Source organism: Cryptotermes secundus, unplaced genomic scaffold (assembly GCF_002891405.2).
Source record: "Cryptotermes secundus unplaced genomic scaffold, Csec_1.0 scaffold1066, whole genome shotgun sequence".
NCBI classification, from domain to species: Eukaryota; Metazoa; Arthropoda; class Insecta; order Blattodea; family Kalotermitidae; genus Cryptotermes; species Cryptotermes secundus.
Window position 1 is genome coordinate 364,947 of NW_019738984.1, and position 17,028 is coordinate 381,974.

Below are 17,028 nucleotides of genomic sequence, written 5' to 3' on the forward strand. Positions count from 1 at the left end.
CACAGAAAAAACAAATACACATACCAAACATTCATGCCTTTTGTGGGATTCGAACCCACGACCCAAATCTCTGAGCAAGTGAAGGCAGTTCATGCCTTATACCGCTCGGTTACCGTGACCGGCCTACTCGTACATTACTCAGTAGAATTTATGTCTCTGTACTGAAATAATGAGACTCAGATCCTACTTCGCTCAGAACCCTTTAAATATTATTTTTAGTCTGTGACATCGAACAAGGTGGTGTGTGGGTATTTCTATTCAGGGACTACTTATTTCGAATGCTGAATGCGTTATGGTTACAGTTACTCAGATTTCTTGTGTGCTCTGTCAATCCCGAAATTAATTCTGGGATATTTGGTATACCTTGAAGTATGCCCCATTCGGAGTCTTCATAATCCTTGCTTATGTATTGTTAATATTCATATCCGAGTGCTACTTTTGGTTATGACAAAAACTTCAATTAAAACTGCGATGTTGATTGACTTAAGGAACGATCAGAATATTCATACATAGGCGTTACACTTCGTCCGTTTAGCTTGAGGTTCTTCGACAATTTTTTAAATAAATTTTGACTGTTACAACCACATTAACTTAGGCAAATTTTTGTGAAATCTAGGCCTGCTTCCTGCTACCGTGTAGAATGGTGTACTGATTTCGACGTTTCGGAGGTATTTTGTGCCTCCATCCTCAGGGTAGAAGTGTAGAGAAGACAACTGTTACCTTTCCATCCTAAAGATGGGCAGAATATTCCTTCGAAACGTCGGTAACAATTCATCTGTTTACATTCTGTCACACCCTAAAAGTCACTAATGTTCACAGTCACAGCTAGTAGTGCGTACCTCAGAGCTCTCACGCGAAGATACAGCCAGTCCCATGTTTGAAATCCCTGGGATTCACCCTCTGGTGTCCAGTGACCTGTCACTAACAAGTGGAGGCGAGTGCCATTGTGATTGTTGCTGACAGCCACGGCTAACTTGATTGCACTCGTGGTGTGTAACGTTGTTAATGGCTGCGGCCAGGCACCCTGCTAGTGGACTGCAGTACGTGCTTCCTCTTCCGGAAAGAAACAAGTCAATAAAAGGGGGGGGGCCTTCAACACACATCATTTGGTGCAGTCTGTCTGTTCGTGCACATCTGAATCCAAGTCGTACTGAAGTAAAGGTAAATCTATGTGAGGTCTGACTTTTTCGGAGCGCTGACTATGCAAGCTGTTATCTTCAAAGGTAAATCTGCCACTGGGTTGATTTAGTTTGACTTCACCCCTCTACTCCGATGATCAAGAACAAACCGTCAGTAGACTAGTGCAAGATTACACGGCTTTTCACGTCTGATGACTGTCCATCTTCACATTCATAGTTACAGCTGTGACGATCTCAAATCTTACGTAGTTCGACTTTACTTAACGACACTCTTTCATCTTCACATATATCCCCTTTGAGAGTACCCAAAGCATTCAATTAAAAGAGGTAACAAGTAAAACTATCCCTATAACAGACCTTGGAGACCCGTAGGTTTGTGAGACGTCGAGGCTCCCACATTTTCTAGATAATCGACTCAAAGTTGGCGGTGAGGTTGTCAATCTTATGCACCGGCCAGCCTTTACCCCCAGGAAAATTCCTGGTACTCATTTCTGTTAGAGACTGAGTCGATCCCAAGGCTCAATTAGAACCCGTGACCTTCCGGCTTGTAGCAGAGTGCCTCAACCAACTACGCTATCGCATGCCCCCATTTACTCAAATGCTTCGATCTATTATAGATGAAATAGTAATTCATCCAATGGATCAGTTATTTTATTTGTAAGAACATTAATATTTGAGTTTTGATGTCTCACGGAAGTGATTATTAATATTACAGTCTTCAAGCAGATGCCGCCATGTATAGTTTGGAAGAGAAGTATCAACATTTAAAACTGTCCTCAGTCTTATGGGCAGTGACTCTTGCTTCCGTCGTCATGGTAGATTTAATGCTTCTGCATGAAGGTAGAGGCAGTAGGTTCATCCCAAATTATATCACATGTTTACCAAACTACGCAGCATCATATCCCCAAATACTGTTATCTGAGTATTAATATTTATTTTCATTTTATGAGAAGTGATCAGAATTATCACACAAATTTCAGTAGCTAATCATACAAGGGCCAGTCACGGCTACCTGGCAGTCTAAGGCATGTTTAGTTCAGTTTTCTCCTGGAAATAAGAACATCCCTATAATTTGTATAGGGCATGTGGAAGTATAGCTGGGTACATTATAATATCAATTGCTAGAAGAAAATAAATGGCCAGCGTCTCGCTGTGGCCGACTTTACTCCGCGTGAATGCGGGACTGATGTCTCTTGAGCAGTAATCAACGTTACATCTAGCAAAAAATGCCATGATCATGACGGGGATCATTCCATAACCAGGCAATTCACTGACTAAGCCACTCAGGCTCTCAATGTAATGTTGTTATGAACAGAAGAAAGTGCACAAACATACTGGTACTATAGGTGGTACATACATTACAAATTAACCTAACTTTACTTGCTTTCTTAATGTGATAGCTCCTAGTTCCTCGTGCTAGCTGATGAACATACGTCGAAAGTGTGAGAAGGAAGTACTGAGACTTGAATAGAATGGGAGGGAACTAAAAGGAAGTTGGGGCCAATAACACAACGAGGAAGTTCATCAAATGTTATCAGTTCGATGAAATCGAATAACATTTGATGGGTGGGAAAAGTGACAAGCACGAGGGAGACGAGAAATCCATACAAAAATAGAATCAGAATGGAAACAATCAACCTGAAGAGGAGGCACATGTGAGATGATAATATTAAATCGATCTTGAAGAAGTATAATATGATCATGTAGACTAAGGCCGCGCCACAGCTCAAGCGGTTAGTGGCTGGCTTCCCACCGCGGCGGCCAAAGTTCGATCCCGTGTCTGGTCAAGTGGGATTTGTGGTGGACAAAGTGGCGTTAGGGCAGGTTTTCTTCCTAGTACCTCGGTTTCCCCTGCCAATCTTCATTCCATCAGTTGCTCCACAATCACTCTCACCTATCATCTGGGGCTGGTATAATAGGCCAGAAGTGGCCGCAGTACAAGGGACTTAGTCCCATCCCACAAGCAATAAAAAATCATGTAGACTAAATTAATCTGGTTGAGGAGGAGGTCGAATGCCAATCTGTTGTTCATGTGGCAATAAATTTTACGTTCCGTGAAAGGTGGGGAATTTCCTGGGTAGCTGAGAAGGAATTTGCTCCATGTGGTAAAGCCCGCATTTGTTTGCGATTAAGACGAAAGTAAATTCGGTGGAATTACGTCATATGTTCCTCTACGTACAGTTTCTTGATAGTGTGCCAGTTTGTGATATTCTGCGTTGTGACACCGTGACAAAGGTTTCGGAGGAATATGCTATATCTTTGTTCAGGCTCGAAGTCGTTTCGACCCTAAAAATGGAGACAGCATGTTTCTACGAAACGTCAGTATTCACCGAACATACACTACAGACATACGGTGTCACAACCCAGAGAGCCACAAAGCGATAGATTGCTCTCGTGTAAACCTGAAAATATTTGTTGATAATTGACGGGGCAATTTTAACGGGTAAACAATATTTTGTAGGTTCATATCCGTAAGTATGGTAGGCCCGAAATATAAGAAGATTGTTTTAAACACAAACAATATATTAAATATAATTATTAACATTTAAATAGTAATGCCAGTAGAATTTTACTTCTCTACATGAGAAAAATTTGTGATCACTGCAAAACACCTGCTTTAAAAAAATTTGACCGAATGTGGTAGGAATATATTATAAAGAAAACAATGTGATATTAACAGTAAGAACAAAAGCATTTCCATCTCTCCTGCAGGTTATTTCGCGAAGTACTCTGTTAATATTATATTTAAACCACTTTTAGTTTTGGAGGGAAATAATAAGTACAGTTCACAAAATATGTTTCATGGGTAGAGAGGCTATTAGCAGAGATAGACTAATTAACTTAGGGGTCTGTCTATGTAGCATATAATAGAGATTCAGCTTGGTTTAGTGAAATAACACGAACTCCCACTTGTGTATATTTCGCTAAACCTTCTTCCTTTCCTTTCACTGCCACGGATCCAGGTTGCAGACTCACATTATTCATGTAACCTGCCCCCCATGCGTGTGTTTTGCTCCCTTAAGCCGCTTGGTTGTTTAGTTCTCCAGGGGTGAAAAGGGGGGTGGGACGAGGATTTCCACAGAGGTAACGATAGCAGGAAACAGCACACGTAAGGAAAATTTAGTAGCATCCACAGTGTTTGTTCGTATTTTTATGCTTCGTGTTAGGATGTGGAGCAACCTACAGAGGCTGGAGTTTTTTTAAGGTGTGGGGATTTTAGGGGTGTTAGGGAGGCAGAAACGGAGGTGGGGTGGCAGGAATGATGGTAGATTTAAAGGGATTGCTTGTAGTATACCCTCAGCAGGAAAAAATTTTGTAAGGAGGGGATGAGAAGTTGAGAGAGGTATGGGGTGTACGTGTATATATGTGTGTGTTTTAAAGGGAGAGGATGTTCGGAATGGGAGGGTGAGAGGTGGCGCTAGCATCCAGCAGAAACAAGCTGCGACTCTGCAGATATACGCATAGGGAAGGAGCAATTTGCGAAATTTCATTAGCATATCTATTACCGCGTAACACCGTTCGTTCTACCCTCCCTCTTTCACTTACCCCTAAAACCAATAGGGAAAGACAGAGAAGTAGAATACTCTTGGAAGAGGGTATATAGGAAGAGGGCGACCCCTTTCCGGCTTGATTAAATGGCAGCTCTGGGACCCCATTGGGGATAATTAATTTTCGATTGCCCTCCAATCTTGGCACATGTACCGCAAATAAAGCGATGCATGGGGTGAGGTAGGGGAAGGAAAGAAGGATGTAGAAGGTTAGTCCATGCCTCTCCTAGCTTCATAGTGAAGGACCAGTCAAGGCAACAGCAGAAGCAGCAGCCGAGCGTTCTAACGCGAGTCCTAACTCTATTGACACCCCCCAATGAAGCTAAAGTGCTACCAGTGGAATGGCGGTACATCGAGAAGAGAAAGAGAGAAGGAACAGCCATTTTCTGAGGAGGAAAGTAGGAGATTTAACCTATGCAACTAACCAGACAGGGGAGCAGATCTGGGGGATGCTTTATGCATGCCATTATGTTAGAAGGCGAGTCTGGGTGTATCCCTTCTGCATGTTTGTGACTAGTGCCCATGGATATTCTTTTCGTATTATAGATGGGGGTTTATTCGGAACACCAGATGGCACGTTAAAACACAATCTTGACACTGCTGGTTTTAAGTAAGGTTATGTTGTAGCTATTATTATGCTAAACGAATTAATAAATAACCTGTGTGTCACATGAAAAATATAGCATAAGCCTAAACGAGTCTTCAGATTGTATTGGTAATATATATTTTTGTTATAAATGAGCAGCAGTTGAGAGTTGAGCGTACGAGATCGAAAGTGCATCTCTAGAACAGGGTATACAAAGTTTCTTCTCAACCTTGTGTCCCTGATAGGTACATTTTGTAAATTAATTTATTTCCATAAATTTTATACTCATAAAGTTTTCTTTAAAATTACTTACTTACTTTTGGAGCTGAGCCCTTTTTGAGAAGAAGCCAAATCTGCAGCTGCTCAAGAATTTGCCAGCATTTCATGGAACCCGAAGGTTCATTACCGTGTTCACAAGAGTCATTGACTGTTCCCTACCCTGAGCCAGATCGTCCAATCCATATCATCCCATCCTATCTCTCTAAGATCCAGTTTAATATTGTCCACTCACCTACGCCTTGGTCTTCCCAGTGGTCTCTTTCCTTCTGGTTTTCTCATCAATATCCTATACGCATTCCTCTTCTTTCCCATTTGTGACCTACCCACCTCATTTCTTTTAAATATAAATCGAACTTTGCATTATAGGTCTAATTAATTGTTGCCCATATTTCAGCCTAGTTTAATTCTCTGAGGTATCGAATTCAACCGAGGAACATTTAAGAATTTGGTGTTTACATCACGTATAAGAACGATGTTTCCTTGACAAAGAATGGCCGGTTAAAGGGAAATAATCGCTAATCATCCTAAGAAACACACCGAGCACAAAATATATTATGTAGTTCAAATGCAGAATTCTCGTCGTTAGAGCAAGCGATACACATTGCTTTAGAATGTTAAACCACATTTCATTCAGAATATAAGAATAAACGGGAATTAATTGGAAAGAATTACTTTTGTTTAACAACACTGACATTTTGTATGAAATGTAGTCACTGTCCGCAAAGCTTAACTTTTACGTAAAAGGGTTTTCTATAGACGTATGGTATAACAAAGCACAACGGAAACATAAATTGGGCTTTAGCCTTCTGTTGTCTAATATCTCTACAGTTGATTTGTTTTGTTAAAATAAAAATATAATTTAAGCTCAAATTTGGAAAAACATTATGACCCTTTGTCTATAACAGTGACTAGTTAGGGAATCAGTGGGGCCTGGATAGTTCAGTTAGTATAGCGACGGACTGTTCGCTGTAAGGGAAGGGTTCGATTCCTGGCAGGGTCAAGAGATATTCCTCTTCTCCGCAGTGTCCAATCCGGCTATAAGACCCAGCCAGCTTCATTACAATGTGCTCTTTCTCCGGTGTTAAAGCGGTCACAACACGAAGCTGGTTACTCATCTCCATCTAGTGCCGAAGTCAAGGATGGTGGAATTATACTTTCACTCTCCCATAAGTTTCCGCGGCATGGTAATTAATTATACACACTGATGATCTGACATAGACTTATACATTTTAGAGCCGGGATAGCGTAGTCGGTACAGCGACTGACTACGAGTTGGATGACCACGGGGTCGCATTTCTAGTTCCGGTAGGGTCAAGAATTTTCACTCCTCCATGTGGTCTAGACCGGCTCTGGGACCCACCCAGCCTCCTATTCAATGAATATCGGGGGCTCTTTCCCCGGGGGTATAGCGGCCTGGACGTTGGCTGACCACTCACCTATAGACAGTGCCGAGGTCAAGAAAACGTGGGTATATATATCTGCTCCGCCATACGTCTCAACGGCATACTGCTTAATTAGTAAAGCACATGGATAACTATAATTTTACCTATACTTTTTTAATTTGCATCGGGAATAAATGGCCTAAATTCGAGTTTTGTTAGAATAGGGTATTTTTCTTACGCCAAGGCTTCCATGCGTGAATACTCTCCTTTACGACCACCCAGCCCTCCATCCAAAAAGTACAAAAGTCTATTTCCAAGGGATAAATCCTAACTGTGCGTGGATATGACTACATAGCTCCGAGTAGTGCTAAGGCCCGGAAGTCGCGGTTAGTTCACCGCCCCCACCCTCATGATTTCAAGGCGTGTTGTTTAGGCCTATCTTTGATAGAAACACTTAGCGGGTCGCATGTCAGAACTGTCATGCTAATAAACAGTCCCGTTAACCTGTTCCAGAGGCTGCGTCTAGGACCGTGCCTTCGCCAGTGCCACCTCGGGAGTGCTACTCCCCAGCGGCGTCTTCGAGTCCCCATCCCTTGGCACTGTGCCTGGGACCGCCGTGTCCACCGTCAGCACAACAGACGATCGTCCAGGTAAATCGGACGCCCCCACCACCGCCACACTCCTTCCTGCTGGGGTCTGGTCACGGACATGTCTCTTGTCCGGCATCGCCGCCCACAGCCTCCAAGAATAAGGCGTCGCTAGGTTTGACGTGCGTCGTATGTGGAGACACAAGCTCGGGGAAACACTACGGCATCCTTGCGTGCAACGGCTGTAGCGGTTTCTTCAAGCGAAGCGTCCGGAGGAAACTTTACTACAGGTAACTGCATCCTCGTAGCGTGTGGGGTAGGCTAACTGAGTGGTTCACTCACTTCTTTGCTGTAAGGCAGCGGTTCTCAACATTTTCGGGACTGTGGCATACTTGGGACGTTCATACTTTCTTCACTTGAATTAGAATCTAACTCCGTGCAAATGGTTCCTTTTCGAGAAGCCTCCAGTCAAAAGAAACTTAGACTATTCTCTATCCAAAGCCAGATGAATCCAGCCCATAGCAGTGCATTTTAATACTCGTATTAATCCTTCCAAGTATGCCTATGCATCCTATCATTTCATTCTTCGGGTGAACAGGGCGTCGAGCTTGAAAAGTTTCTTGAGTTACAATACTGAAATAAATTTATAATACAAGTAAAAATATTTTTAAATAATGTTATCTGCTATATAAAAATATCTTTAATTAAAGAGATACTGATTTTGAAATTTTTTCTTATATGTAGAATTTCATATAATGATTCTTCTCCACAAAACCTAGAGATAAATTTGCAAATGCTCTCGGCACAGCAGTGTCCCACGACACACAGATTGAGAACTGTTGCTTTAAGGTGCAGTAAGTTGATTGGAAATTTAATAGTTGCTCTGCTAACAAAGAAATGGGCCATCTTTTATGGAAACTCACTTTCAGCAGCTCCTTCGCAACGACCAGTCACTGAATCCTCTCATGAGGCATAGAAATCCAGTCTACATTTTCAAACATCCTGTTTCACTAATAAATATTCTAGCACCAATATTCTAGGTCTACCAAGCCGTCTTTGCCTTCAGGTTTTCTGACTATAATAGAGTATCTGTTTCTCAACTCCTTTGCTTAGGCCGCATGCCACGTGACCCGCTCACATTATTACCTTGGCATAATCAGATTAATACGGGATATGAAGAAAGCAGTCTTCTGCGATGTGACGGAGTGTAGATGTTGTGTTAACCGACGTTTCGGAGGAACGTATCGCCTCCAGCTTCAGGGTAGAAGAAAAAAGAAGAAAATCCGCTAGCAAGGAATCATCGTGAGCAGGTGCTATCAGACATCAGTCTCTTAACGTCGGTTAACACAATATCTGCACGGCGTCATATCCCAGAAGACTGCTCTCTTCATAGTCACAGCCCTGAAGACCGCAAATATTACATAATATGGAATAGCGCAATCGGTATAGCAATTTTCCATGGGCTGGTCGACCGAAGGGTCATATATTTTCACTCCTCCATGTCATCCAGACTGGCTCTGGGGCCCACACAGCCTCCTAGTCAGTGGGTAACAGGGGCTTTTCCCTGGGGAGTAAAGCGGCTTGGGCGTGAAGCTGACCACTCATCTCCAACTTGTGCCGAGTTCAAGAAAACGTGGTTATATATATACACCCCCCAATACGTCTTCATGGTTTAGTGCTTAATTAGTTAAACACAGGGGCAACTTTACCTTATTATCTGGTAAAACATACGATTCATAAGGTTAATATTATTTAATCGCTTCCATCCTCCTTGTAACTTATTTCGAGGAGCTAAAAATATTCTCAACACTTCGTTGATATCTTCTCTCAAGGCAACAGACCAAGAGTCACGCTGCGATAGGCCTCGTATTGCAAGAAAATAAAGTCCCTTTCTTCAGCTCCTGTATGGGGCTGATAGAAATGTCTAACCACTTGTTGAATTTCCCGGTTATGGTCCGTTAATCTTTGAATTTTGAATAGAATGCAGTAAGCTTATCTACTCCGCACGCGGTAGCGTAGTTTGTTGAGGCACTATGCTACAAGCCGGAAGGTAGCGGGATCGAATCCCGATGAGGTGGATTTTTTTCAATTTACCTAATCCTTCCAGCCGCACTATGGGCCTGGGGTCGACTCAGCTTCTAATTGAAATGAGTACCCCGAATATTCCTGGGGTTAAAGGGTGGCCGACGGGTAAGGCTGACAAATCTATGAACCGATTGTCTAGAAAATGTGGGAACCTCAACATCTCACAACCCTATTGTCCTCCACGGCCTGTTACAGGGGTACCTTTACTTACTTTTACTTACTCATCAACTTGAAGTTTAACAGGACGTTTGTTTTTTCTATGTGATGTTACCACAAGCTGGTCACAATATTAACGTTGAGGGTAGGAGATCCATAACCATAAGTTGACAGTTCTTGAAGCATAAATTATTAATTTATTGCAGCCTGAAATGCATAAAAATAATATTTAAAAGTACAGTTATGACGTCAAAGAGAACACAGTCATAGCCGTTATGGAGACACTCACGTTAATGCAGCTTAGGTGTATAGCAATTGTTCATTTTGAGAATTGAAAGCAAGCAATCAATACAGTCCCTTAACGCAGTGAATTAAGGCCAAAGAAAATGGCACAGGTAGTAGAAGGCCTTTAAAGGGTTAAATTTTAAGACTGGATTTCTTCCAAATAGTATTGTGACATGACATCTGAAAGCTGGAATAGTGGGGCCAGAGAACAAGAAACTTTGAGCGTGGAAACAGTTGACAGAATCCCAATTGTTAGAAGCCGCTCCCAAGCAACGAATATGTTAAGACGCTGTAGTTCTTTGTAGATTGTGTAGTATAGTAAAAGTTTTTGACTTATTTGTAATTATGAGTAAAGAAGCATCAAATAAAATTGATTCTCAATCCACCAACTTCACCGCATTCCTTAATCATCTTATATACGAAGCTATATAGTTTCGATACTGACAGAATATGTTGTACTTACCAGGTCCTATAAACTTATCTTGTGTTGTCCGTTCATCAAGCCTCATAACATTACATTTTTATCTGTTATTTGTAATAGCATCAATACTAAGAGGAACAGGCTTAGCTGCTTGAAGCAGTGTCCCTCTTGCGTAACGTTGAGATCGAGTGAGTGGCATTCGTTCTCCGTCTTCAGGAGGTCCAGGGTTCAAATATCCGCTCGAAAACCAGCTATTTTGATTGAAGCTTCCAGTGGTATTCCTAGGGCCCTCCCAGCAAATACTGGAAAAGTTACATCCAATTAGGCTAGAAGTGCTTCTTTGATGACCGCCTTCCTAACCTATTATTGTTAAATAAGAAATAACTGTCAATATTTTCAAATAAACTGGAGAGTAATAGCCTACGTAGCTGTACAGCTCACGCTCAAAGAGCTCGTTAATGCATGCTTCATGTACGTCTGTGGCCACATGGCCAACATATATATGTAGTGGACCTTAGACTTCTTCCTTTGACGGATTAGGGTTTCTGACCTGTTCCCATTCAGAATTATTCTGGAACTACGAAACTTACAGAGAGTTTATATGACTTCTTGAATGGGGGATCAGCCCGTCTCAAAGAAATACAAAACTTTAGTCCCAAAACCCAAAGGGAAGGAACAACTTGAAAGACCTACACATAGATAAGAGGATAATATTAAAATGTATCTTAGCGTGTAAAAATGAAGTGGTACCAAGAGGATTGAGTTCTTGTAGCTCAGGACAAAGATGAGTGCTGAGCTTTTCTGAACATGGCAATGATCATAAGATTTGAAGTTACAACAGCGCTGAATATGTGGATTGCATTATTCTGAGGTGTGGCGTCTAGTGGCCTTGTAGATAGTTCCTGGCGCCATTAAGTGAGGTTAAGTTGGAGGCTACATGTTACTCCGAAAAATAGGCAAGGATCTATCATACTATACGGTATCGGATCCCAGAAAACTAGTAATTTTCATGACAGTGATCTTTCGAGTACAACGAAATGCCGGGATTTTCTTCACTGAATGACTATATATATTACAGAAGATCTCTGTTGAACGGAGTTAGTTAGTAATGTTGTATTTTAGCGTCCTGTTGCACTGATTCACGTCCATGATGTGTATTTATCGACCGTCTTCTAATGCACACTTATCTCACGCACGCAGCCACAAAAGAAGGACACATCACAAGACGCAGTGTACACAAAATATAGGAAGAACGACTCCCATAGAGGAACATTGATATAGTACGCGAGTTTGAAATACGAGGCATAAGATGACAAATCTTAACAAATTTTAATATATAAATTTTATTATAGTACATGACGAATATACATTTTAAATCATTTTATAAACGACACATGATCACGAGCAGTGCAATATTTTAATGTAAATAACACACCTGAGGATGGCACAGTGATGCCGAAACATGTAGTGAAGTTACAAGTGAGATTGTGTGCACTAGAAGACGGTCAATACATACACATCAGGGAGTTAGTTAGGTTAATTATCTTAACAGCTATCAACTGTTGCCTATCGAAATAAAAGGTTTCTCATGTCAGTAGGCACAACTGCGTAGCAGAACGTTAAGGCCAATCCCTTACGCCCATGACAGAAGTTGGATAAAGCACGGTTATCACTTCAAGTAGCATATCGTGTACGCACGTGGTAGAACCCAAATCAATTAGTTCTGACCCTCCCTCCTCCTCCCCTTCAGCGTAACTGTTATACTTGAACTTGTAAAGGGAAGCTATTGGGCTATCAGATGGATTTAATCGGGCACTAATTCCTCCGGAGTGGGGAAGGGACATAGGGACTCTTTCATAATCCGGTTTACTTGGCTCAGTACGTGTCATGAATCATCCCCCTCCTGACCAGTCAGATCCCGCCTTGGACGCCAAACCAAGCTCCCTACAAAAGCATTCAATCCCAGCAAGCACTCGACCAAAACCAATCGTACCCGCAGATGAATTCCGCCAACTTGGGATTTGGGAGAAATCCTCAAGGGGTTTCGGTTCATTTCACCCCCTCACGAAACTATAACAAGTTCTCGACACAGCAAGATGACCTTAATTTCATATGAATTGTCAGCTAGGACCATTTCATAGAATGTACACTCACTGGTTTGTTCTATGTCACTCGCTTTCTTAATCGCTGACTTCTTCAATCGCTTGCTAATTCATATATTCTGTCACCCTCTCACAATCACTCACTTCCTCATTCGCTGACTACACTCATCATTTTCTTTCTCAATCGGTGATAGATTCAATCACTCGCTCAATCTCTCACTCACTCGCTCACTGACTCATTCTCTCAATTGCATACTCATCAACTCAGTCACTCATGTTTAATTATTCATTCAGCCGCTTAATAAATTGCTCAACTACCTGCTCAGTAGCTCAGATATTCGCTTGCCAACTCACTCGGCTAGCTCTCAGTCACGAGCAAATTCAGTAGCTCACTCGAGCAAGCCATTCACTTTCCCTCTCTCATTCATTTGCTCAATCTCTGATTTACTTAATCACTTGCCCAAACCCTCACTCACCCACACACTTATTATTTAGCTTTAGTGTGTATGCATACAGCCACTTACAAGCACAATCACTCTTTCAATCGCTCACACAATTGATCAATCTTACACCCGCTAGCTTAATGCTTCACACGCTTGCACAGTCGGGCCACGCGATAGCGTAGTTTGTTTAGGCACCATGCTACAAGCCGGAAGATCGTGGGGTCGATTCCCAATGAGGTCAATGAATTTTTCAATTGGCCTAACACTTCCAACACGGCATGGTCCTGGATCCAACTCAGCCTATAAGAGAAATAAGTACCAGGAATCTTCCAGGGGCTAAAAGGCTGCCTGTGCGAAAGACTGACAACCTCACCGCCAACTATGAGTCGACTGTCTAGAAAAAGTTGGGACCTTGACGTCTCACAAACCTATGGACCTCCACGTCCTCTTACGTGGATAGCTTTATCTTACATTTTGCGACTGCTCTATCGCTCATTCACTCGCTCAATTCTGTCTCATTCTCGCTCAATTATTTATGTTTATTCAGTCGATCGCTTAAGCCTATATATTCCACAGCCCCCTAGTTCTACCCATTCGATCTGTTACGGAGGCCTATACATACAGCCGATCAATTGAGCTGTTCAGTCAATCATTCTCTCACTCGTCCAATCGCCAACTGATTCTCTCATCGGCACACATTCATACAGGGAACTTGGTAATCTGTTGGACATATCCGAGGTACATGTTACTGAACGTCTGGTTTGTTGCTGTCCTTAGATGCCAGGCCGGCACGGGGCGCTGTATTGTGGACAAGGCGCACAGGAACCAGTGTCAGGCCTGTCGCCTCAAGAAGTGCCTACAGATGGGCATGAATAAAGACGGTAAGATCACAGCTTTATATCTTGTAACCTGCCATTTTAACACTTTCCATGCAACGAGAGAGAGGCATTGTTTTTTTTTAAATCGGCCCGCTTTTCACTATGTCCATTTCATCTGCGTAGGAGCGAAAAAAAATTTCTGCCATCTCTTAACATACTAAGCTGAGCATCTGCAGATTCTTACTAATTAAATTAAAAAATTGATATGAAAATATAGCACAAATTAATATGTTTCTGCTTCAAATCTAAGCATGGAACGAGTTGATTAATATTTAATTTTAATTGCTTACAAGTAAAATTACTTTTAAATCAGGGTTCCATTTACCAGGTTAAGAGAAAGAAAAGCGTTCTCCTGTTACCAAACTTCAAACTATGGAAGTTAAAAATGGAGTGAAGGTGAAGCTCCATATATTCTTAAGTAATTCACTATGTAGTGATTGAAGACTCCGCCTAATGTCCATGACGTTCCGAATTTTGTTTTTCTCGGCCGAAGATTTCTTTCTACTGGCTGAGTGGTTTGCTGATCTTCCTCAGTATCTTTAGTCAAAGCTGCGATAGTGTTCTGTAAGCAAGATATCAGTGACCGCAATCGTGTGTAACGCAATTCATAAATATTCCAGCATGCTTTGTGTAATTAGCTGTTGGTAGGCCTGTATAAATTTGCTAAAGCATGGTTTAATAAATTAGATAAAAACAAATAAATAATTTATACAATTTCTGTTACGCTTCTAATATTAATCATCGTACCAGTGTTTACCTGATGTGGGAACTGGGGAGACTTTCCTAAACATAATAGTTTGATGAAATTACGAAAAAGTATAAAGTAAAAAAAAAATATAATCAGAGTGTTAGCAACAATGAAGAAAATTTAAATAAAAAATCAGGCATGCTTAATATTTACGACAGTTTTAATTAAATTATCAGCTTTACACTGCGTCTGCATTATTCTCACAATGAAAAAAGAAACTTGAAGAAAGTCGTCTTCTGGGTTTAGGCACCGTGTATTCTTCGTTTCGGCCGACGTTTCGGAGGAACGTAGCGCCTCCATCTTCTGAGCAGTTGAATGGCTTGGAATTCGGAAAGCAGGCAAGGGGTGCCTACTTCATATATAAGCAGCGACTTTCACATCCTATTACTACAGCTACTGCTCTCCGCATTCCAAGCCATTCAACTGCTCTGAAGACGGAGGCGCTACGTTCCTCCGAAACGTCGGCCGAAACGAAGAATACACGGTGCCTAAACCCAGAAGACGACTTTCTTCATTGTCATCGCCGTGAAAACCTCAGAACTTACAAAAAAGAAACTTGTCCAACTCCAGATAAGTTATAGTCGTGGAAAATAAGAAAACAAGTATCTCTCCTTCACTTGAATGGATCACGGTAATGCATCCCGAAAGACTTAATGATTTATACAGCCCTTTCTAAACTTTCGGTCCTCACGTGTATTTTGTCACTTTGAACGCTGAAGTACCTATGTTACATAGCGTCGAATAGCAAGATCACTGAATGAAGAAATGGGAAGGAAGGAATTATGTCCTGTTCGCTCTTCTGTCCTGCAATTTGATTGGAGAGACTGAGGAAAGAAATTCCTGTCAGCATAGCCAGTCTCATGGCCAAGATTCAAACGAGCAATTCCAGAATACAATTCTACAGCGACGTTAAATAATGAACAACAAAACTCCATAGTTTTAGTTCGCAAGCGAACTATACTGACCGAGCTACCGCCGCTTGTCGGCGAAGTTAGTGCCAACTTTCGGTAAATAACAGGAGAAAAATTGTTGGAGCTTTAGCTTTAGACGAACCCTTTCGATCAAACATCTTCAAATGATTACTTTTTTAAGAGAGGTGAGACTTTCTGGACTTATTTGTGCTGTATAAGATCCTTGATACTTTACTGATTGGGTAAGAACGAAAAGACAATTTTCTTTCCCTGGTTTACGATCTTTTTTCATAATTATATCAAGAACAAATCAAGGGCTTCAGTGTCTTCTTATCTAGTAGATAATGTGATGTTCTTCCATGTCAGTTAACGTGGTATAAAAGGCAAAAAGGTAAATTTGACTCTGTGCTTGAAAATTAAGCACAAGCCATGAAGGCGTATGGGGAAGAGGATGTATAGACCTACATATTTTCTTGACCTCGGCATTAGCTGGATGAGAGTACTCAGCTTCAAGCCCCTGTCGCTTTACCCCAGGGAAAGAGTCCGCTGTACCCATTGTATAGGCGTTTGGGTGGAAACCTGAGCAGTTCTGAACGACATGGAGAAGTGAAAATTCTTGCTCCACCGGGACCAATTGGTTGTCCAGCCCGCAGCCAGTCGCTATACCGAAAGCGCTATCCTAGTTCTTCAGCTAAGGACGACAAAGCAATAAATTTATCTGTCCCCTCATCAAGTACAGACACTGAAAATTAATGGATCCTTCCCTTCATATTCCTTATACGCCTTCGTGGCATGGTGTTTAGCACAGGAACGCCTGATCATATTTCACAAGACTAATAACGATCCCAGTAATTTAGGCAAACTTTCGTCTACATAGATTGATTCTCCACTTTCATGAAAAGTTTTATTTATTATTCTAAACTTTATGCGAAATATCCGAGTCTCTTTATTCTGATATTAAATTTACACATTGCAGGGATAATCAGGAATACCGGTATGGCGCAAGGTTTAGTTGAGGTACATAGAAAAGTTTCTGGTGAATTTAATATTCATGTGTTGCAGCACTTATTATAGGGGAAATATTGTAACCTGTTTATCAGAAGAGCACAACTAATACTTTATAAATTGGAATTAATAATTTCAGTATTACGAACGAGATATATCTCTTTCAAACCATCATATCCATGTCCCCTCTAAGCTCACATCTAATTGTTATGACACTTATCGAAAAGAAGCTTATTCTGCCACTTGTTGACAGGTTATATTAAATATTTTCATTTATTTAATGTGCATTCAGAGTTTTATGTAAAAGCAGTGTCTATGTAACTACTACTCTTTATAATTTAAGTATGGAAATTGTTAAAGAAAAAATGCAAAAATTAAAACATTAAATCCTAGTAATTAGAAAGCTAAATGAACGGGTCTAAATAAAAAAAAGTAAACCGTTAGATTTTCGACACATTCTTTGATATTATTTT

At 41.2% G+C, this 17,028-nt stretch overlaps 1 protein-coding gene across 1 annotated transcript in view; it reads left to right on the forward strand.

The window, feature by feature from the left end:
- LOC111871548 (photoreceptor-specific nuclear receptor-like) overlaps positions 1-17,028 on the forward strand; it is a 134,315-nt gene that overhangs the window by 24,542 nt on the left and 92,745 nt on the right. The window contains exons 2-3 of the mRNA XM_023864719.2: positions 7,448-7,811; positions 13,791-13,894. Coding sequence (XP_023720487.1) covers positions 7,448-7,811; positions 13,791-13,894 — 468 coding nt within the window. The remainder of the gene's footprint in view (positions 1-7,447; positions 7,812-13,790; positions 13,895-17,028) is intronic.